This window comes from Otolemur garnettii, unplaced genomic scaffold, assembly GCF_000181295.1.
Source record: "Otolemur garnettii isolate 467f Iridium unplaced genomic scaffold, OtoGar3 scaffold00056, whole genome shotgun sequence".
NCBI lineage: Eukaryota > Metazoa > Chordata > Mammalia > Primates > Galagidae > Otolemur > Otolemur garnettii.
In genome coordinates this window covers 8830572-8854671 of record NW_003852451.1, presented here as the reverse complement: position 1 = coordinate 8854671, position 24100 = coordinate 8830572, and the positions used below count along the sequence as shown (strand labels likewise).

The window sequence follows — 24100 nt, the reverse complement described above, 5'->3', positions numbered from 1 at the left end:
GTCATATAATTTTGTTATAGTTATTATTGAGTATTCCATGTGCGCTTTTTTATGAGACAGAGCCTCAGGCTATCCCCCTGGGTAGAGTGCTATGGCATCATAGCTCACGGCAACCTCCAACTCCTGGGCTCAAGCGAGTCTCCTGCCTCAGCCTCCCAAGTAGCTGGAACTATAGGCATCTGCCACCATGCCCAACTAATTTTTCTAACTTTTTTGGTAGAGACAGGGTCTCGCTCCTACTCAGGCTGGTCTCAAACTCCAGAGCTCAAACAATCCTCTCACCTCGGCCTCCCGTAGTGCTAGGCTTACAAGCATGAGTCTACATACATTTTTTGATGAAATATTCTCATGAGAAAGCATGAAACGAATTTTCTAAAAAATTTAAAATTATGACACCCTCATGAAGAGAATAGGGTATATTTAATCTCAGTATTTATTTATAAGTATCTAAGGAAGGAATAAAATTGTCCAAAGCATTAAGCCCTTAAAACTCAATATAGTGCAAGAGAATAATGTTTCTTAATTTTCTACAGCTATAAAAAATATTAGTATGAGAACCGACCAAAAATACCCTCACATTGATCATTCAAATGACTTTCAGATTACTGACAGGAATTCCAAGTTAAATATTTCATACTTACCAGCAAACGGATTCCGTAATATCTTGGCTGTTGTTGCCAATACTTTTCTTACTGCTTTATGTAGCTCTTTTCTTGCCTGGTAGACAATCCCTAAAGTGATTGCAAACTTAAATAAAACCAACTACATATTCTTAATCCTATGCTCAGTACTTTAAAGAGAAATGTATAAACTAGAGTCCAATATTTTTCCCAAAAAATATAAAATAGCATCTTTATTATCACTATCAATAGAACTAAAACCGTTATGAGAACAAAGAGCTCTAGAATTGAAAATATGTTAACTCTCCAAGTCAGAGAAACTGACAGGAGAGTTGTTGTTGTTGTTGTTGTTGTTTTGAGACAAGAGTCTTACTATGTTGCCCTTCGTAGAGTGCTGTGGCATCGCAGCTCACAGCAACTTCTAACTCTTGGGCTTAAGCAATTCTTCTGCCTCAGCCTCCCAAGCAGCAGGAACTACAAGCGCCTACAACAATGCCCAGCTAGTTTTCTGTTGTTGTTTAGCAGGCCCTGGCTGGATTCGAACCCGCCTGCCTCGGTGTACATGGCCGGCGCCCTAACCACTGAGCTACGGGCACTGAGCCCAAAAACACTATCTAACTAAAGCTAACAAAATCCTCATATTCAACATAGAATTAGCAACATTCAGGAAAATGTTCCTTATTATAAGTCCACCTAAAAGTGAAATTGGATGATACCTTATTAATGAGATTAGACTATAATAAATTATAAGCTATAACTATCTGTGTAATTGAAATTATAAACATAGCACAAAATCAGTTTGAAATACATGAAAATGATGTAATAACAAATACTAACGGCATAGAGTAGTGATACACACAGCTCACAGACGGGGGAGTGGAACAGCCTGCCCCTCGGCGAACAGCCTGTGCTCACAGGCACACTCTGGCCGACAAGGTAAGATCAAATGTGGTGACTCATTAAACTACCTATATCTTTTTTTTTTTTCAAATTAATATGAAGATATATACCACTAGGTTACATTGTTTGCATCTGTAAGATAAAGTCAGGGTTATGGATGAGTCTTTCACCCAAGTCAGTCTACTAAATCTTGATGTAAAACAGTCCTCTACTTTAAAATTTCACATGCAGGCTCGGCGCCTATAGCTCAACCGGCTAAGGCGCCAGCCACGTACACCTAAGGTGGCGGGTTCGAATCCCCAGCCCGGACCCGCCAAACAACAATGACGGCTGCAACCAAAAAATAGCCAGGCGTTGTGGCGGGCGCCTGTGGTCCCAGCTACTTGGGAGGCGGAGGCAGGAGACTCGCTTGAGCCCAGGAGTTGGAGGTTGCTGTGAGCTGTAATGCCACGGCACTCTACCCAGGGGGATAGCTTGAGGCTCTGTCTCAAAAAAAAAAAAAAAAATTTCACATGCAACAAGCAGCCATTTGGTTGTCAATTGCTAATGAGGTTTCTGGGTGACCTCAATATTGAGAAGTAGACTGTCCTAACTAGTAAAGACAAGTTTTCCAGCTTTTGTTACAAATAATAAATATATATAAATCCATCTCCTAAGTTTGGATTTAAATTCCTTAAGGCAAATACCTCTGAGCCAAACCAAGGGCCACTGACCTGGTGGCCCCAGTAAGGTGTGGCATTTCAGGTACAGACTAAAATAGCCATCTAGTCCTCACTTCACAGTTTCAGGAAAGTCATAAACGTGGGTTAAATATAGAAGTCCAGGGCAGCGCCTGTGCCTCAAAAGAATAGGGCGCCGGCCCCATATGCCAGAGGTGGCGGGTTCAAACCCAGCCCCAGCCAAAAAAAAAAAGAAAGTTTAAAATATATATATATATATATAAGTCTAAAATTTGGTCTTCAATGAATTCTTTAGGGATATGGTTCTCACAGCATTTGAAGAGACAGCTGAATCTATCCCATTAATAATGTGTTCTAAATAAATTCGTTTATAACTTCAATAACTAGCTTTCATTTTTCACAAAGATGAGATTACTTTACAATAAACTTACCATAATTTTCTCTTTTATCTAAAGAAACTTGGTGAACATATATATATGACTTCATTTTTTCTCTTTCTACCACTTGAGTATCTAATGTCAAAGATTTCTTCAGGGCCAGAACTTCATATGTAAGAAACAAAGAACCTCTTAAAAAGAAACAAAAAAAATTCATCATAAGTACATGATCCAAATATAATACAAGAATTACTCTCCTTTAAGCTTTTCATAGTAAACTTTATTTATTTATAAATACACATACAATAATGTGCATATATTTATATAGTCACATAGTATATTACTACTTTTCAGTCAATGATGGACTACACATACAATGGTGGAGTTATTATTATGAGAGATAGAAAACTCATGAGTTATAATTATGGAGATAGAAAATTCCTGTCCCCCAGTGTCGAATCAGCCATGGCAATGTTGCGATGAAATGGGTCACTCAGGTGTCTGTGGTGATACCAGTGTAAACAAACCTACTGTACTTCCAGCTGCATACAACCGTAGCATAGGAGGAGAATACTGAATGTTCCCAACACAAAGAAATAACAAATGTTTGTAGTCGTGGATATTCAAATTACCCTGATCACATCATTACACATTATCTGTACTGAAACACACTTGTATCCAATAAATAATGTGCAACTATTATGTCAATTTTTAAAAGTCTACCATATACAATTATATATAGTACATAATACTATATAATAATAGATGACCGCATCAATCATTGGTTTATATATTTACTATACTATACTTTTTATCATTATTTTATTTTATTTTATTTTTGTTTTGGGTCCCTTGACAATTTATTTTCAACAATCTGGTTGGCTCAGAGATACCATCATGCCCGATAAATTCACAAAGGTAGAGAAAAAAAACTCTGGAAAACCAAGGGGAGAAATCTCTGACTCCCTTTAGAGGCAATTTTTTATCATTATTTTAGAGGGTACTTCTCCTTACTAAAAATAACATTAACTATAAAACAGCTTCAAGCAAGTCCTCCAGGAAGTATTCTAAAAGAAGGGATGGTTAGCATAAGCCCTAACAGCTCCATGCATGTTACTGTGCTGAAGACCCTCCAGTGGGACAAAATGCGGAGGACGAAGACAGTGATACTGATGACCCTGACCCTGTGTAGGCCTAGGCTAATATGTACGTGTCTCAGTTTTTAATAAAAATTATTTAAGATTAAAAAAAATTTTTGCTGAGTGTAGTTACTTGCACGTATAATCTCAGCTACTAAGGAGGCTGAATCAGGAAGATCTCTTGGGCCCAGAAGTTCAAGGCCAGCCTGGGCATCACATGAAGTCCTCTTTAAAAAAAAGTTTAGTGTAGCCTAAGTGTAAGGTGTGATAACATCTACAGTAGTCAACAGTGATGTTGTCGGCCTTCATGCTCACTCCCCACTCTCTCATCCAGACCAACCTCCAGTCATGGCTGAGTGCCCTATATAGGTGTCCTATTAGGAAAACATACATGTACACACACACACACACACACACACACACATTTCAGTTTAATGAATAATAATAGCTGTATAATGATAGCCAGGCAAGAGCAGAACATTAACAGTGACCCTGAAGCCCATTATTCATTCTCTCTTCTCTGTCATTTTTATTCTGAGTTCTTAGTATAATAATGTCCTTACTTTTCTTTAGAGTTTTACCATTTCTTTTCTTTTCTTTTCTTTTTTTGTTGCCCTCAGTAGAGTACCGTGGTGTTACAGCTCACAGTAACCTCCAGCTCTTGGGCTTAGGTGATTCTCTTGCCTCAGCCTCCCAAGTAGCTGGAACTACAGGTGCCTGCCACAACGCCCAACTATTTTTGTGTTGCAGTTTGGCCGGGGCTGGGTTTGAACCCGCCACCCTCGGTACATGGGGCCGGTGCCCTACCCACTGAGTCACAGGCACTGCCCAAGAGTTTTACCATTTCTGTATGCATCCCTAAACAAGAGAGCTTAGTTTTGCCTCTTTTTGAACTTCCTATGAACTGAATCGCACTTTATGCATTCTTTTGTTCAGCCCTATGTCTGTGTGAATCATCCAAGTTGCTGCAAGTGAATGTAGCTCTTGGATTCATATTCTCACATGGTGTGCCATTCATCCATTGTATGGATATACCACAGCTTATTTATCACTCTATCATAGATGGGCATCTGAGTTGACACAGTATTACAAACAATGGTGTCACACACCTTATACATCTACCCTGGGTACATGTGTATATGTTCCCCTGGAGTACTTACTTAGACATAGAATTACATACTTTCTGACAGTATAAATATTGTTCCAGTTTACTAGATAATGGCAAACTTTTTCCATAAAGATTCGCTATTGAAATGTTGTTTGTTTTGCATCCCAAAATGAACATTTTTTTTCCTGTTGAAATTAATTTACACACTCCATAAATCAAGATGCAAAGGCTGCACTTGGAGCTAGCAACATTATTATCTACACTTTCTCCTAACCTTTGGTGTATACCCTAAAGCAAGCAGGTGAGAAAGAAAGTTCAGATACTAGCCAGCACCAGAATGCAGAAAAGGCTCTACAGGATCCTCAGCTCTCTTGGGGATTTATCTGATCAGCCAAAAGGAGATTATGTATTGAGAAATTTCATCATGTCTTCTGTGACAGATAAAAATCCTTTCAAACTTGTATGACTGGCCAGGAGAGGTGGCTCACACCTGTATCTCTGCACTTTGGGAGGATGAGGGAGGAGGACTGCTTGAGCTCAGGAGTTTAAGACCAGCCTGAGCAAGAGAGAGACCCCCAACTCTACAAAAAATAGAAAAATTAACTGAGCATTGTGGCAGGCACCTGTAGTCCACTACTTGGGAAGCTGAGAAAGGAGGATTGCTTAGACCTAGGAGTTTAAGGTTGCTGTGAGCTAGGCTGAGGGCATGGCACTCTAGCCTGAGCAAAAGAGTAAAACTCTGTCTCAAAAATAATAATTAATTAAAATGAAATAGTGATTAATTTTCATTATATTCCTGAATGTAATTGTGATCTACACAAAGAAACTGCATTACAGAAAAGGGTATATGTATATTTATCCTGCACCTGGAATGAGTCAAAGAAAAAAAATCACCTAAATATGTTTTACCTTGTATTACAATGCCAGGGAGAAATCCATGCATTTGGATAAAATGCCAAATATATCTCTTTTGTCACTTTAGTATCTAAGAGTTGATTTTATATCTATGCTGGTGAAAAAAGCACTAGCAAATACAACAGAGTAGTATTAGATATACATTTAATGTATATATCCCCTGAAAAAAACCTAGAAGAAAGAGGATGAAAAACAGAACTCGCAGGAGGGTCCCTCTGCTCACTAAGCACACACCCCGCAGGAGCATGAGAGGGGAGCAGTCAATTTGCTGGTTTTCTCCAGCAGCTGCAATTTCCTTTCATGACCACTACGATGGTGTTTTAAGGAATTTTCAAAATTAATTTTGACTACAGTCTGTTTTTGCCTCTTCACCCACTTTAGAACCTAACACTAGACACGATTTTAAGTGTGCAAATGCCAAATGCCCACCGTGGACATGTCAAGAGTTTTTCCTTACAGCGACAGTGCCAGGCAGGCAGAGTCCCTACTGCACACTGGGATCCCAAGAAAATATTCCTCATGAGATAAAGAAGCCAGGTCAAGATAGCATTTAAGGTAGAACCAGTGACTAAATCCATCTGTCTAATTCCAAAACCTATACCTTCTGACTACCCCAGGCCACCTGTAAATCACTTCCACTGAGGTTTTGAATAGGACTGTAATAAAGCCAAATTAATATCTGTCAGTTGACAACTTACCCTAAAATAAGTGATCCAGTAAATTTTATTATATTTCCTTCGAAAAGAAAAGAAAAGAAGTCAGTGTGATGAATTTTCTTTTTAAAAGCGTGACAGGAAATAGGTAACAGTGTAAGTCTCTACCTATGTACTATATATTATCAAAAAAGAAGTTACTGATATTTTTCTATGTAGTATCAATTTAGTTGCTATCCTCAGATACAAACAAACCAGTCAATAAGCACTGGGTTCAAAAATGTAATATATATTTATAGCATTTCATATTCATCCTCCTCTTCCTCTATCTCTTATTCTTCCATCCCCCTAGGATAAAATCACTAGAGACCCCCACTGATATTGCTAGGACTACTGTGCTTCCATTGAATGCAATGTCCAGGGGACCTACTTCCCTTCTGACTACTTTTATTAACAACCAATTAAATAAAGGAAAGGGGAGACTGCTCCCTATGACTACTAAGACTATATTAAGAGATTATGCTGTCAATTAGAAACATAAAATGATGTTTCCTGAAGTAATTATATAAGATATAAATTACATTCTACAAGTTTTTAATAAATTTTTGTTTAGAACTGGAAAACATTTATTTTTTATTTTTAGAGACAGAATTCTGCTCTGTTGCCCAGGCCAGAGTATAGTAGTGTGATCATGGCTCACTGCAGTCTTGAACTCCTGGGCTCAAGCAATCCCTGCCTCAGCCTCCCAAGTTGCAAGGATTAGATGTGCATTCCACCAGATTGGCTTTTTTCTTTGTTACTGTATTGTCAAGGCTGATCTTGAACTCCTGGACTCAAGCAATCCTCTTGCCACAGCCTCCCAAAGTGCTGGGATTACAGGTGTGAGCCACTGTGCCTGGCCAAAAAACATTTTTTAACATTAAAAAAAATCCTACTGGTAGACACTGTTAATTGCCTATGGAATACATATGCCTCTTAATCTTGACTAACGTAACCTGATAACTACCCAAAAATATTGGAATTCCTAGAGACTCGGCAGCTGTGGCTAAAAAACACAGCTATAGCAAATCAGATTTGATAAATAAAGGAAATAGTGCTCAGAAAAGGTGAGAAATTACTTGAAATATGAAATTATTTCATTCTATCACTCAACAATTCTATTTGATTACCTATATGCCATACGTAAATAAACATCTAGGATATAATGGTAAAGAAAACACTACCCTCATAGAGTTTACACTCTATAAGGGAAGTTGGATAATTTCCTAAGTTATACATGACTCTACGAAATGATAAGCAACAGATCTAAGCTGGTCGAGGGCATCAGGGAAAGCTTCCTGGAGAAAGGCTGGGTGGGGACTACATCAGAACCTGTCCAAGTCCTGGCAGGGCCAGAACAACATCTTCCTTGCTCAGTACTGTATTCCCAAAACCTAACACAGGGGCCCAGCACCTTCTCTTGCGAGAGCTTAATACATGTCTCCTGAAAGAGAATGCAACTGTATTTAAATTTAGAAGGACGAATATGAAATCTGACAAGTAAAGTAGGGGAGGGAAAAGAATTTCTAAGAAAAAGGAGTATGTATGGGCTCTGGACCTAAAATTTGGGATAGACCATCAGTACAGAAAGAGAAACAGATCTGACATTTAATCATGAGGTAAATAAATTTGCGTGGCCCACCATGAAAACTTGACCACAATTTTAATCATTGTTTCTATTAAAAAAAAATACTGTTGTTTTAGCCATACTCACTGATATCTCTCCAGTATGTGTCCCTTTTTGGCGGGGGAGTAAAGGTTCTTATTCTTCTGCAACAGATGACACAATAAGCAGCCAGGGACATTCTGTGTACACAGAACAATTATAACAAATGTAACTCAGCATCTAATTCAAAACTTTTTCAACTATAAGAACATGTTAGCACCACATGAATTGACAGCCCACAGACTTAGACTTTCCAAAACCAGGAAAAAAACTTTTCTTTGTTTTTAATTATTATTTTTTTCTTTTTACATATACATGTGATTATTAGGTTTCCACTTTTTGCCTTCACAGAATTAAAAAGGCTTAAAATTTAACAACAATAACAACGTTTAAGATAAGAACTAGACACACAAACCTCATAAAGAATGAATGAAGATAAATACATGCAGAAAAGAAATCAGACAATTGCTGCAACAAAGTATTAAGCAATAATAATAATAGTAATGCAAAGAAAATAACATGCATATTGTCAAATAAGAGTATGCCTATTATAGCAGAGGACTTTAACAAATGGAAGAACGTACCATGCTCATGGCTGGGAAGAATCAACATTGTTAAAGTGTCTATACTTCCCAGAGCAATTTACAGATTCAACGCCATCCCTATTAAAATACCAACATCCTATTTTCAAGACTTGGAAAAAATGATTCTGCGTTTTGTATGGAACCAGGAAAAAACCCACATAGCTAAGGCAGTTCTTAGTAATAAAAACAAAGCCGAGGGATCACCATACCAGATTTTAGGCTGTACTACAAGGCCATACTAGTCAAGACAGCATGGTACTGGCACAAAAAAAGAGACATAGACATTTGGAATTGAACAGAAAACCAAGAAATGAAACCAACAACTTACAGCCACCTAATCTTCAATAAACCTAATAAGAACATCCACTGGGGGAAAGACTCCCTGTTCAATACATGGTGCTGGGAGAATTGGATATTCACATGAAAAAGACTGAAACTGGATCTGCACCTTTCTTCACTCACAAAAATTGATTCAAGATGGATAATGGACTTAAATTTAAGGCATGAAATGATAAAAATCCTCAAAGAAACATTGGAAGATATCGGCCTGGGGAAAGACTTTATGAAGGAGACTGCCATGGCAATAGACGACCACAACAATAAACAAATGGGATTTAATTAAATTGAAAAGCTTCTGTACAGCCAAGGAGACAGCAGCCAAAGCAAAACTTTTCAATTAAAAAAATTTCTCCCTTAAAAACTTAAAACATTTATTAGAAGAATGTTTTGCTGACATTTTAATTGTTCTTCTTCAATCTGTGTCCAGTTGTGACTAACAAGCAACAAGAATATACAGATCAGAATACCACTATAGGCATCATCAGAATACCACTATAGGCACACGCACATACGCGCGTCTATGCATATTTATCTCTGATGGTGCAACACCCTACAGAAATGAAAAGGTTACTTACAATCCAGACACGTGTTTGCTTTTCTCCAGCTCCTTCTAGATCAGTGGTTCTTAACCTTCCAAACGCTGTAACCCTTTAATATAGTTCCTGTGGGCTGCGACCCACAGGTTGAGAACCACTGTTCTAGACGGTACCCAACATTGTTTAAAATTTTTGAAATTTTCTTAAGATAGGGTAGCCTAAATGAACAAAGAAAAACATTAAAAATAAAATATTTAAAATTTGTTTATCAAAAAAGAACTGTCATTCAAGTAGTTCACCAACTGAGTAAAGATGATCTAATTATGATACAGTCATTCCTAGAAAAACTCAGTATTCTAGAACCATAACAGATGGTCTGTGGGAAATGAGACTTTTTCTTTTTTACATAAGGGACAAGAAGGAAGGTATTCTGAGAGATGACTGTAAGAAACGGTCCTTAGGTTCCACATATTAAAACCTTTTAGCAGCTTTATAGGGATGGGGGAAATTATTGCTATACATGAGGCTACATGAGAAATATCAAGAACTTGAAGATTTCTTCTTAATTGTGATTCTAATGTATTGACTAGTGACTAAGCAAACTAAATTAAGCAACAGGTAAACTTGTGTCATTGTTTCGTAGGTCACTGTTACTTTCTTACTTGTTTAGTGGGTTACAGCTACTTCTCTGTAAGCAGATAAAAGCAAAAATGATATAAAGACTGTAACTCGGCTCGGCGCCTATAGCTCAACCGGCTAATGCGCCAGCCACGTACACCTAAGGTGGCGGGTTCGAATCCCCAGCCCGGACCCGCCAAACAACAATGATGGCTGCAACCAAAAAAATAGCCGGGCGTTGTGGCGGGCGCCTGTGGTCCCAGCTACTTGGGAGGCTGAGGCAGGAGACTCGCTTGAGCCCAGGAGTTGGAGGTTGCTGTGAGCTGTAATGCCACGACACTCTGCCCAGGGGGACAGCTTGAGGCTCTGTCTCAAAGAAAAAAAAAAAAAAAAGACTGTAACTCATAGCCAGGCGTTGTGGTGGGCGCCTGTGGTCCCAGCTACTTGGGAGGCTGAGGCAAGAGAATCCCTTAAGCCCAAGAGTTTGAGGTTGCTGTGAGCTGTGACACCATAGCACTCTACCAAGGGTGATATAGTGAGACTCTGCTTCAAAAAAAAAAAAAAGACTATACTCTAGTAGGCACTCACAAAACCAGGGCAGAACTGGTGTAGATTTGTATTGTAGCTACTACATGAAAACTACACTAAAAAACACAGCACACTTACCAAGTGTAAAACATTATACAATCTTTACAATTACTTGTCTGGCCTAAAAACCTTCCTAGCAATTAAATTAAATTCACTTCCTCCCCAGGCTTCCCTTCCACCAAGTACTGGGTATAGATTTGAGTATGCCAGAAATATGCTTCCTCTACTTCCTCACCAGAGTCTTGGTTATGTTATCAGGCCTGGTTCTGGATCTGCTCTCAGCCTCAACAAGTCCTGAGCCTCTTCCCTTTCCCAGAATGAGCACCATTGGGTCTGTACTTCTTCCCTGCTGGCCTCCAACTCCTCTCCCTGCTTGCTTCCTCAATATACTAACACCTCCTCTTTCTACTGTTGTAGAGCCCTAATCTGAAAAGTATGCTTTCTCTGCTCCTACACTCCGAAATAAGGGTGGGAGACAAGTGAGACTACCAAGGGCGACATAAAGTGACACTGTCTCAAAAAAAGAATTAAAAAGTACTCAATTTTTTTTTTTTGAGACAGTCTCAAGCTGGTGCCCTGGGTAGAGTGCTGTAGCATCACAGCTCACAGCAACCTCAAACTCTTGGGCTTAAGTGATTCTCTTGCCTCAGCCTTCCAAGTAGCTGGGACTACAGGAGCCTGCCACAACACCCTGCATTTTTTTTTTTGTTGCAGTTGCCATTGTTGTTGTTGTTGTTGTTGTTTTTAACTGGTCTGGGCGAGGTTTGAACCCGCCAGCCTCAGTGTATGTGGCTGGCACCCTACCCACTGAGCTACGGATGTTGCCCAAAAAATATAAAAGTTTTATCAACATAAATATTTCTGTGTCCCTTTTTTGGAGGCAGAGTCCCACTTTGTCACCCTGGGTAGAGTGCTGTATCATAGCTCTTACCAACCTCAAACTTCTGGGTTCAAGTGACTTGCCTCACCCTTTTGAGGAGCTGGGACTACAGATGCCCAGCACAATGCCTTGCTAATTTTTTAGAGATGGGGTCTTACTCTTCCTCAGGCTGGTCTCGAACTCCCGAGCTCAGGTAATCCACCTACCTTGGCCTCCCAGAGTGCTAGGATTAAAGGCGTGAGCCACCGTGGCCTTTCTGTCTTCCTTTGTAGTCAAGTCTCTCCCACACGCACCTCTGAAACCACTCATCTGTTTTCTCTCCCTATAGTTTTGCCTTTACAAGACTGTCCTATAAATAGACCCATACAATATGTAGCCTCTGAGTCTAGCTTTTTTCACTTAGAAAAACATACTTGAGGCTAAGCATAATAACTCACACCTATAATCGTAGCACTCTGGGAGGCCAAGGTAGGTAGATCACTTGAGCTCAGGAGTCTGAGGAGCTCAAGACCAGCCTGAGCAAGAGAACCCATCTCTAGTAAAAATGAAAAACTGAGAAAAGAGAATCACTTGGGCCCAAGAGTTTGAAGTTGCTGTAAGCTATGATGTTACAGCGCTCTACCAAGGGTGACAAAGTGAGACTCTGTCTCAAAAAAAAAAAGAAAAGGAAAACGTACTTGAGAATTAACCATCTTGTCGTGTACACCAGTAGTATATTCCTTTTATTAGTTAGGATATTTGTACCACTCCTTTGTAAAATTACTTTCTTTATACGTTCCCCAGCTGAGGAATACCTAGCCTATTTGAAGTTTCTGGTAAACATGAATGAAACAGGTATAAATATTTGCATATAGGTTAAAGTTGTTTACCATCCCAACCACAGGCCTGTTGATTTTTGCAAACTCCCTCATCCTTGACAAATCGTTTAAAGTCAAGGACGAATCTCTGAAGTGTCTTCCAGATGCCACTATACACTCCCTAGTGACATCACCACAAGCCCAAGCAAGGTTCCTGATGAGTCTTAGATGCTGTAATCCTTCAGAATTACATCAGTGTCCTCTCAGTTGCAGCAATAGTGTGAGCAAAGGTCCTCCCTAAGTAGGAGGATAGATAGACCTAGTCCCTTTGGTTGATCAGATGAGTGGTATTTGGAGGGAGAAATAATTCTGATATTGGAATGAAGACCACCAATAAGGGGAGGTATGGGAGCATTATCAACAATAAACAAAATCTTGAAAGATATAATAGAGACTGAGTCGCCCATAATTTTTTAGTGCTCCTGTAGTACAGGGCAGTGTGTGTTTACTGATGTGCTTGAAGGTACTACAGTTCTCACAGTGCCAGATCACAAGGGCTTCAATTCATACAGGCTGTGCTGCCCCAAAGGTTATCCTGTCCTTAGGAGGCTTGAAACCTGGCATTGACTTGGCTTCCTTATGAATGAAAATCATTTCAAGAATGAAGAGGTTTTATCATTTCTCCATTTCTAGAATGGAGAGGTTTTATCCATAGTGAAGATTTGCTCTGGCAAATAATTTTCCTTCATAATCAGCTTTCCTTCATATCTAGCTTCTAAAAATTCTTTAGCTGCTTTCATATCAGCATTCACAGACTCAATACTCACTTTCATATTATGTAATGTGCATTATGATTCTTGAATGGTTTAAACCAGCGGTTCTCAACCTGTGGGTAGCAACCCACAGGAACTGTATTAAAGGGCAACGGCATTAGGAAGGTTGAGAACCACTGGTTTAAACCACTCAGACATAGCAGTAAATTCAACAATGTATTGGGTCCATCCACTTCTTTGAGTATCATGGTGCTGAGGGGAATATACTTCTGTGTCTGGTCCTAATCTAGGTCATTAGAAGTTTCTCCACATCTGATATAGGCCCTTCTTGAATTTTTGTTAGTCTTATTGCCTTCAATGAAGCAGACTCTTTAACAGTTTCCATCACTTTGTTCTTATTCTTAAAGAATTCTATGGTGGAACAGGGCATGCCTGTCTGGTGAGCAATAACCTTCATTCAATTTCTACATTTACAATCCCTAATCAATTTAATTTCATTTCCAGGTCAGCCACTTAATGTGGCCTCTTTCTGGTAACATTAGCCATGGATTTTATATACTAAGGAATATAAAGAGAGTAAATCAAGCCTAAGAGAAAATGATATAATCGAGAGACAATGGTAAACATGAGATGTGTGAGGCTGCTGCTGGGGTAACATGGCTTACTGTTTTACAGTAGTTTTTTGTTTGTTTTTTTTGAGACAAGAGTCTCACTTTTTTGCCCTCAGTAGAGTACCTTGGCATCATAGCTCACAGTAACCTCAAACTCTTGGGCTCAAGCAATCCTTTTGCCTCAGTTTTTCATTTTTAGTAGAGACAGGGTCTCACTCCTACTCAGGCTGCTCTCAAACACCTGAGCTCAAGTAATCTACCTGCCTCAGCCTCCCACAGTGCTAAGATTACAGGCGCAAGCCACCATGCCCGTTCATGTTTTACAGTAGTTTTTATCCGTAGAAGGAATACGCTATAAAATAATGATTAGTTCAGTAATACATATTATCAAGTATTATGTACTACGCATAATTGTATGTGCTAGGCTCTTAGACATCTGGAAGCAAAGTAGGTTTACACTATCACCACAAATGTGAATAACTCATTGTGCTACATTAGGAAGGCTATGTCATTACCAGGTAGCAAGAAATTTTTCAGTTCCATTATAATCTTATGGGACCACTGTCATATACGCAGTCTATCATTGACTAAAACATTAATTTGTGGACTGCAACTGCATACTGCAAATATCTCTTCTGAATATGTGACTGGCTATTTTCTTAAAGGTATATGTTGATGAACAGAAGTTTTAATTCTGATAAAGTGTTTTTATCAATTTTTTTCTCTATGGTCATTGCATTCTGTGTTCTGAGAAACTGCTGTCTACTTAAAATTTACAGATATTCTTCCATGTGTTTGTCTAAAATATGTTTTCATTTTAGATTTTACATTTAGGTCTATGATTCATCTCAAGTTAATGTTTATGTAAGGGGTGAGAAAGAAGTTGAGGTTGATTTTTTTTCTATATGAATATTCAACAGTTTCAGTATAACTTGTTGAAAAAAGCGTCCTTTCCCTACTGAACTGACTTAATCCCTTATACAAAAATCAAATGACTATGTAAGAACGAACCTATTTCTATACTCTTTATTCCATTCCATTGATCTGTCTACCTCTATATAAATTCTGTGCTGTTTTATAGTAAGACTTGAAGCTAGGTAATACAAGTTCTCCATCTTGGTTCTACCTTTTCAAGATGGACTGTTCTAAGTTCTTGGCACTTCCATATAATTTTAGATTCAGCTTGCCAAAGAACCTTTGAGATTACGGATGTGATTACATTAAGTCTGAAGCACTGGTTTTAAGTAGCAAACAGGAGACATTCTGAGGAGACTAAGGAAAGAGAAAGTAAAAAGGTAGATATGGATTACAAAATAAAACAATATTCAAAAGTTCCATTAAATTTAACAAGTGGATCTGGCTGTGGTGGTCCATACTTATAATCCCAGTATTTTGGGAGGCCAAGAAGGAAAGATTGTTGAGGCCACGAATTCAAGACCGGACTGGCCAACATATCAAGCCCCTGACTCTACAAAAAATAAGTTGGGCGTAGTGGTATGTGCCTCTAGCTACTTTAGAGGCTGAGGCAGGAGATTGCTTCAGCCCAGGAATTTAAGGCTGCAGAGAGCTATGATTGTGCCACTGCACTACAGCAAGAGTGACAGAGTAAAACCCTGTCTCTAAAGAAAAAAGAAATTAAAAAGAAAATTAATAACAAGGAGGTCACTAGGGTCTTTTTTTTTTTTTTTCTTCCTTGAGACAGAGCCTCAAGCCATCCCCCTAGGCAGAGTGCTGTGACATCACAGCTCACAGCAACCTCCAACTCCTGGGCTCAAGCGAGTCTCCTGCCTCAGCCTCCCAAGTAGCTGGGATGGACCACAGGTGCCTGCCACAACACCCATCCATTTTTTGGTTGCAGCCGTCATTGTTGTTTGGTGGGCCCAGGCTGGGCTTGTACCCGCCACCCTAGGTGTATGTGGCTGGTGCCCTAGCCACCTGAGCCACAGGCACTGAGCTGGTCACTAGGGTCTTAATGATAGCTTTACTGCTTGGGTTAAAGAAGAAAGCAGATTGAAATTAAATATCATTTCACCCTTTCATTCTTTTTTTTTTTTTTTTTTTTTTGAGACAGAGCCTCAAGCTGTCCCCCTGGGTAGAGTGCCGTGGCATTACAGCTCACAGCAACCTCCAACTCCTGGGCTCAAGCAAGTTTCCTGCCTCCGCCTCCCAAGTAGCTGGGACCACAGGCACCCGCCACAACGCCCAGCTATCTTTTGGTTGCAGCCGTCATTGTTGTTTGGCGGGTCCGGGCTGGGGATTCAAACCCGCCACCTTAGGTGTACATGGCTGGCGCCTTAGCTGGTTGAGCTATAAGCGCCGAGCCTCACCCTTTCATTCTTAATAAAACCTGAACACCACCTTTCTTTCCTTATAGTTAAGTGTGGTCACTAAGAATTGGCTAATGGAATGAATATGAATCAATGTATCATGTGCAAATTCTGTAAAGTGTCCTTAAAATGAGTGTGTACTTTTCTTCATCCTTCTCTCTTCCCTCTTACTAGAATAAGCAAGTGACAACGGAGTGAAAGCAACCACCTTAACGATCAGCTATCATGCTAAGGATAGCAAAGTACAGGACAGAAGAATTCAAGCCCAGTGATCATGGAGCTGCTTCCATATGAGCAGTGCTCTGCCTACCTATGTAATCAGATGCATATTTAAGCCATTTTTATATATCTGTGTAATACAGCTGACTGTAATCTTAACATACCAGCTTTAAGTATCTATATGCTAGTGATCTCAAAGTACCTCTAGCCACCTTTCCAGACTCACATACGAATGGCTATTGAACAAGTCCACTTGGATGTCCAATAGGTCTTTCAAACAACTGTCCAAAATTCTTTTCCTCCTGAAACTCTTCCTCAACTTATCTTCTCTATCACAATCAACCAAATGGTAAATGGCCTTTGTTTGCTCATAAATCATGCAAAACCCTTCGGTGTTGCCCTTAATTCCTCGTTTTCCCCTCACCCTATATCCAAACCATGCAAAATTTCTGTTCTCTAGTATCAAAACATATTCCAAATCCAGCCACTTTTCTCCATCTTCACTGCCATTTTATCCAGTTTAAGCCACCATCATCTCTGGTTTGAAGTAATGCAGTAACATCCTCAATGGTGCTTTGTAGCTTAAGAAATCCTTCTCAGAGAGATTAAAAAGTTCAGGAGATGGATGGTAGTGATGGTTTTGCAACAATCTGAATGTCACTGAACACCAACTTCAAGATGATTAAAATGGTAATTCTTTTTATATACATATTTTTTTGAGGCAGAGTCTCTCACTATGTTGCCTTAGGTAGAACGCCATGGCATCACAACTCACAGCAACCTCAAACTTTTGGGCTTAAGCCAGTGGTTCTCAACCTTCCTAATGCCACAGTGTATTTTCATTGTTACAAAAAGGTCGTGATCCATTGGCTTAAGCCATTCTCTTGCCTCAGTCTCCCAAGTAGCTGGGACTACAGGCGCCTGCCATAATGCCCAGCTATTTTTTGTTGCAGTTGTCATTGGTGCTTAGCTGGTCCAGGCCGGGATCGAACCCACCACTGTTGGTATATGTAGCTGGTGCCATAACCACTGCGCTACAGGCACCGAGCCTAAAATAGTAATTCTTATGTGTATTTTACCATAATAAAACAAACAGAAAAAGAAATCTTTCTTAGAGATAATAGTCTCCTGTATTTTTTCTGTCTTCCAGATGTGCCTCTCATATTTAGGTCTTTAATCTGGAAATTACTGTTGTGAATTGTCCGAAGATCTAATCTTTGTCTGTAATCTATATGGATACCACATAACTCAGTATCATTTATGGAATACTCCATGCTTTTTCCCTTGCTCGGTATAGTATGCTAAGCTCCCAGATACACATGGATGTGTTTGCAGGCTATTTTATTTCCTGAGTCTACTTTTCTACCCCTGAACCATGATCACACTGTCCTAATTATCACAGCTTTGTACTATGTATTAAGCTTTACATCTGGCAGACAGAGACCTTATTTTTCTTCTCAGAAACTGACTTAGCTGTTTTCTGTCCTTTGCCTTCTCATATAATAAATTCTAGGTTCAGCACATCTAGTTCTGTAAAACTTTATAATGATTTTAATCCACATTGCCTTGAATTTGTAGACCTAGAGAAAACTGACATCTTTTAGATTCTGAGGCTTCTTGTCCATGAACACGGTACATCTCACCATTTACATGGGTCTTCTTTTATGTGTTTCATTAGAGTAGTATAGTGTTCTTCCTAAAAGACTACCCAGCTTTAGTTTGATTTTTTTTTTTTTTTTTTGAGACAGTCTCACTGGATTCCCCTGGACAGAGTTTTGTGGAGTCTTCATAGCTCACAGCAACCTCAAATTCTTTGGGTTCAAGTGATCCTTGTGCTACAGCTTCCCAAATAGCTGAGACTACAGGTGCCCACCACAACACCCAGCTAGTGTTTCTACTTTGAGGAGGTACGGGGTCTCACTCTTGCTCAAAGTAGTCTCAAATGCCTGAGCTCAAACAATCTGCCCTTCTTGGCCACCCAGAGTGCTAGGATTACAGACCTGAGCCACAGGTGCCCTGGCCCAAAGTGTCCTTTCTTGTTCTTTTTGCCTGTGTTCTCCTCCTTGACCATCTCATTGGTTCTTCACATTGAATGTCACTTTTGAGTTCCACGTGTTGCTTGTGCACTAAAGACCTTCTGAGTAGGCTGAACACCACCTCTCAAATTGAACAGGTTTTCCTCTCATCTTCACTTCACTTCACTTTTTTCCTGTTTCTCCAAATTACCCAGATTTAAAACCATTCATTCACCAAATATTGCTGTGTACCTGAAATGTGCTAGACACTACTCTAGACACTTGAGGTTACAATGGTGAACAAGTAGCAAATTTTATGGGGGCACAGAGGTACTAAAACCTGGTAGAAGATACCAGATGGTGATGTGATAAGGAATGACTGACTAGAAAGGTTATTTTGGTTAGGGGGTGTAAGAAATTGCCTTCAGGCAGATCTCTGTTTTTGTTTTTTGAGCTGGAGCCTCAAGCTGTATCCCTGGGTAAAGCGCCGTTGCATCACAGCTCACAGCAACCTCCAACTCCTGGGCTCAAGCGAGTCTCCTGCCTCAGCCTCCCAAGTAGCTGGGACCACCACAGACGCCGGCCACAACATCCGGCTATTTTTTGGTTGCAGCCATCATTGTTGTTTGGCGGGCCCAGGCTGGATTTGAACCCGCCACCTTAGGTGTGTATGACTGGCGCCTTAGCCAGGAAAATCTCTGAATAAAAAAATCCTTCTATATACACATAGTAATTCACTAGGAATTTTAATAATAAAAAATACTATTCATAACAATATTGAAAACTAAAGGTTTTTAGAAGATCAGACTTGAAGGGCGAGGCTCCCTTGAGCCCAAGAGTTGGAGACCAGCCTGAGCAAAAGCAAGACCCTGTTTCTACTAAGAATACAAAAATTAGCCAGACATGGTGTGGCGGCGCCAGTAGTTCTAGCTACTCCGTAGGCTGAGGCAGGAGGGTTGCTTGAACCTACGAGTTTGAGGTTGCTGTAAGCTGGGTCGACGCAACTGCACGCTAGACTGGGCGACAGAGTGAGACTGTAGGGGGGTGGGGGTGGGGTAGAAAAAAGATACTTGGGAACAAGTATGGAGACAATTTGTAAAAAAGAGAGTGCAACAATATTTCCACCAGTTGGGAAAGACATGAGGGATCTAAAGAGGTAAATAAATGGAAGAGCAGGGTTCCAAAGAGAGCACATGCACACACGATATAATAAAGCAGCATGAGCTTAATTAGGGAAGTACAATTAAACCTAAGGAATAGAAATCAAGAACCTCATATCTCAACTAGTTCCAATGACTACTGTGTGGTCTATTAAACCACAGATTAGAATTGGGAAAAGGGATTAATTTTAGAACCTCCTGGGATTTTTCGCTTTAAAATGACCGTTGCTGGGTTTAGAGACCTATGAGCATTCAATCTATTCCACCTCCCTGGTCAGAGAGAGAGCAAGAAGCGGTGATCTGGAAGGCGCAGGTTCGACTGCGGCTGTTTGCTTCTCCTTGGCATTCTCTTTCCAGGAGGAATGAACCGGTGGGTGCTCTCCGCAGGGGCTCAAGAGCAACCAGAGGAGGGCAGCGACCGGGAAAGTCAGGCTCGCGAGAACCAGAGAGAGGCCCTCACGCCCCGCGGCGGGTCAGAGGGTCGATCGGGGGCCGCGCGCCCTCACAGGGGCGCCCCGGCCGTGCCCGGTCCCCCCCTCCACTGCCAGCCGCGCCCAGCTGCGCGACACCGTCATCCGCCCCCACGAGCCCGGCCTCCCCTTCCTACCTGTCAACTCGCGGGCTGGGCCGGCCCCCAACCGCTCACCCGGGACCCCCTCAGCGGGGGCGCCCCCCACAACCTCCACGGCTCCCACCCCCTCCCGCCACCCAGCGGCGGTCAGCACGTGACTCCGCCTCCTCTGCCCGGTCCACGCCCACCGCTTCCGCACGCTCCTCCCTTGAGCGCGTCCCTGGCGCGATGACGTGTCGGCGCAGGCGCACTCTGTCGGCGACGCGAGGCGCAGCCGGTCTGTAGGCGGAGGTGTGAGGTGAGCGTCACAGTGATTGTGGAAAGTGGGGTGCACGGAGGACTGAGGGGGGCTGGAGGCAAGACAGAAGGCAATGCTAGAAGCCTGTGCTCCGAGGGCTGAGTTACGAGGCAGTCCCTCGCCTTTCCGGGCCCTTCCTGGAGGGGACGGGCTGCTGTCCGCCCTAATTCAGTCTTGGGTTTCAGAGAGGGCGGCGCGCCTGGCGCCCAGGTTTGGAAGTGAAAGGATTAAGTTGGCGGACGCGGTAGTTTACTTCGAGCTTAGAGCCTCGGGGACGTGGTTCATTTAGCTAAGGAACAGAAGTTCGGGAGATCTGGCTCATCTCCCCTTTTTTTTCTTGACCAAGAGCTATGGCTTAATCTCTTCAGCCGGTCTTTTCATTTGTGCAATGAGGTTGGCCTTGGTATGTAATTTTTGTGGCCCCGTTCAGAACTACCGTGCTGTGGTTCCTGCCTCCCGTGAACTAGGCTTGTATAATTCTCCTGAAAGGGAAAAGAAAGTCTTTTAATAATGAGCGTGTTTTACACCTGGGTTGGGGACATCGTTGTGGAGTTAATGCTGTAGGTAGGATTTGTTTGCAATTAAGTTTTTTTCATTATTTTTTATTCCAACTAGATTCGTTTTAATTTTGTTAAGAGATTGGAATTTTTTTTTTTTTAGACATAGAGTCTCACTTTGTCACCCACGGTAGAGTGCTGTGGCATCATAGCTCACAGTAACCTCCAGCTCTTGGGGCTTAAGCGATTCTCTTGCCTCAGCCTCCCGAGTAGCTGGGACCACAGGCGCCCGCCACAACGCCTGGCTATTTTTTGTTGCAGTTTGGACAGGGCCGAGTTTGAACCGCCGCCCTCAGAATATGGGGCCAGCACCCTTCTCACTGAGCCACAGGCGCCTCCCGAGAATATCTGTTTTTAATGTTTTGTCTGTCATAGACCTCTTTAACCTTGACATTTAATATTTGCCTCATTTCAGAGGTAAATTCCCTAGGTATATTGAAGTTTATGTTTTTGAATTGTGTGTCATCTTATCCTTTTTATTAGCAATCTTGAGGTCATCTGCACCTTCCGACTGGGAAAAGATGGTCAACGTCTTGAAAGGAGTGCTTATAGAATGGTTAGTAGTTTTGATTGTTCCGGAGTTTTCAATTTATAGATTGAATCTTGATTTACACGTACACCTTTTCTAAAATCCCATCCTTTGTTTTGTTTTGAGGACCTGCACGAAAACACGTCTTTCAGTTTTGTCAACTTCAGTTTTCTTATTTAACACATGTGACAGATTATATTGCTAAGTTTCTTCCTAGTGCCAGATTTCAGTCTCTTTATTGGATTGATGTAATTGGCATTATGCTCAGAGGCAGTATATTTATTAGACTAGTTCTCTTTAGAGGAACAGTGCTTGTATTCTCAAACCATCATGACTTAACTAGAATTTTAGGGCCTGCAAGAGTTCAGGAACTTGCTTATGTCATCACCATTATGAACTGTAAGCTTTTACAAAGAGAAAGAAAAACAAGGGAGCCAGTTGAGGAAGGTTTCCTGAACTTCACACACACATTCCAAAGGAGAAACTGGAAACTGTAATGGGCAGAGTTGTTTTTCAGAGTAATCCAATGTGTAGGGCTTAGTAATCAGCCAGTTTTAAAATCTGAGCTGCTGATCAGTCTTGCTCAGTCTCTGTTTGCTTATTACCCCATCAGTAATTCTTTCTCATCTTGTCCTGTGGACACTCTTGTTGTCTGAAAATACTTATACATTTCTTTACGACTAATATGAGGCATTGCAGGGATAATGGTATTGTTTACTCTGATGGCAAGGCTTGTGGGGAGCAGCAAGATGAAACCCTATGACACTTCCAACATTTAGAGAAGCACTATCCAATAGAAATATAATGTGATTCACATACACATAGTCTTAAATTTGTTAGGAGCCACATTAAAAAGACTTAGGCCTGGCCTGGTGCCTTTATCCCAGTGGTTAGGGCACCAGCCACGTGCACCGGGGCTCTTGGGTTTGAACCTGGCCCAGGCCTGCTAAGCAACAATGACAACAACAGTAAAAAAAAAAAATAGCTGGGCATTGTGGCAGGCACCTGTAATCTTAGCTACTTGGGAGGCTAAGGCAAAAGAATAGCTTAAGCTGAGGAATTTGAGGTTGCTGTGATGCCGTGGCACTCTACAGAGGGCAACAAAGTGAGACTGTGTCTCAAAAAAAAAAAAAAAAAAAGACAGCTTGAGGCTCTGTCTCAAAAAAAAACCAAACCAGACTTAGGCCTAAGAAATAACATGGATTCATAAAGGATATGGCTAGAGCTGGTATAATCCTTCCGAATCAGGTACACATGTTGGGATGATTGATAACTGGAAAATCCTTTAGTTTCTCTCATATATATATTCAATGTCAACGAAAAGATTGTTATTAACATGGTATCAGCGTGAGTCTTGTAATTACCTCATAACATGCACAGATTGTATGAAGCATTTAGGTGTCCTGGAGTATAGAATTTGTCAAGTGTGGGATTTAGAGGCAGTTCACTCAAGGATTTCCTAAAACTGCTTCCACTGTCCCAGTAATTTTGTCTCCACGTTCCAGTCCCATCACTGTACAGGGTAACATATAATAGCTTACATAGCGCTGTTCTGTATATTCCACCCAGACAGCCATGAAAATATTTCTCAGAATTTTTCTCAAATATTTCTCAAAACTATGTATGGCATAGTTAAAGGATGAAGTTTTTTAATATGATTCCTGTCTTAGATTGGCTTAACTTCCTGCCATATTTAAACTCCATTACTATGGCAGTGACCATATAGGCCCAGCGTCAGTGTATTGAAAAACAAGAACACTTGCATATGATGAAGTTCTTTGCTTCTACGGGCTGATCACATATCAAAATCTACATCCAAATGAAAAATGTTTATGTTCATAAATTTGCATTTTCATGTCAAAACAAGCTTGATTTAAACTTCTCTTTGTTGGGATCCACCATCAACTGCCAGGCTCACACCAAGCATTTTCCCAAATCGAGCCAACCACAGCAGTTACCTAAGCAAGCAGCATATGCCCAACTTACATTTGTGTCCAAGTCCAGGTGCTGGAGCAGACCTCTGGTGTTACAATTAGTATAGTTGGTTTGGCAAGTGCTTCAGCAAGGAAGATTTGTTGCAGAGGTGCAAATTCCAACCAGTTTATAGCACAATGGAAAAGAATCTGGAGAAAGTATTATTAGACCATATGAGTCTAATCTTTATGGGTTTGGCTTCTGAGAAGCAAGTAAGAAGAACTGAGACAAAATCAGTCTAGTCATTTTTCTGTTATTTCACAGCATTTATGACTATATTCACTGAAGTTTCCCAGGTACCCAAAACAGTGTCTGAGCACTTAGTATGTTAGATTCCTTTGTCTTGCCACCCTTAAAGTAAAAATGGAATAGCCCTGTATTCATTCAGACAAGACTATTCCAGGCCATCCTGGTTTCGTAACAAAATGTCCCTTAAATTTTATTTTCTAAATATAGTCTCTTTGAATCAGTACAGATTGTGTACATTTTAAGTACATGCTTGAGAATTCATTCTCAAGTTGACTTCTTTCCATTCTTTAAAAATTCAAGGTGGCTCGGCGCCTATAGCTCAACCGGCTGGGGCGCCAGCCACGTACACCTAAGGTGGCAGGTTCGAATCCCCAGCCC

At 40.8% G+C, this 24100-nt stretch overlaps 2 protein-coding genes across 4 annotated transcripts in view; one reads left to right on the top strand and one right to left on the bottom strand.

The window, feature by feature from the left end:
- Positions 1-20195, bottom strand: part of SERAC1 (serine active site containing 1) — a 48170-nt gene extending 27975 nt beyond the window's left edge. The window contains exons 1-5 of one of the 3 annotated variants that reach the window (XM_003792407.3): positions 20152-20195; positions 8146-8237; positions 6438-6474; positions 2632-2768; positions 642-731 (exon numbers count right to left, since the gene is read on the bottom strand). In XM_003792407.3, the coding sequence (XP_003792455.1) occupies positions 642-731; positions 2632-2768; positions 6438-6474; positions 8146-8236 (355 nt within the window). In that variant the 5' untranslated portion in view covers position 8237; positions 20152-20195. Of the gene's footprint in view, positions 1-641; positions 732-2631; positions 2769-6437; positions 6475-8145; positions 8238-20151 lie in introns of those variants that run through there. The other 2 variants (XM_023514625.1, XM_023514626.1) reach the window with 2 other exon arrangements.
- A 179-nt stretch (positions 20196-20374) lies between these two features.
- Positions 20375-24100, top strand: part of GTF2H5 (general transcription factor IIH subunit 5) — a 9060-nt gene continuing 5334 nt past the window's right edge. Inside the window, exons 1-2 of the mRNA XM_012806737.2 lie at positions 20375-20413; positions 21454-21526. Of these exons, the coding sequence (XP_012662191.1) occupies positions 21492-21526 (35 nt within the window). The 5' untranslated portion in view covers positions 20375-20413; positions 21454-21491. The remainder of the gene's footprint in view (positions 20414-21453; positions 21527-24100) is intronic.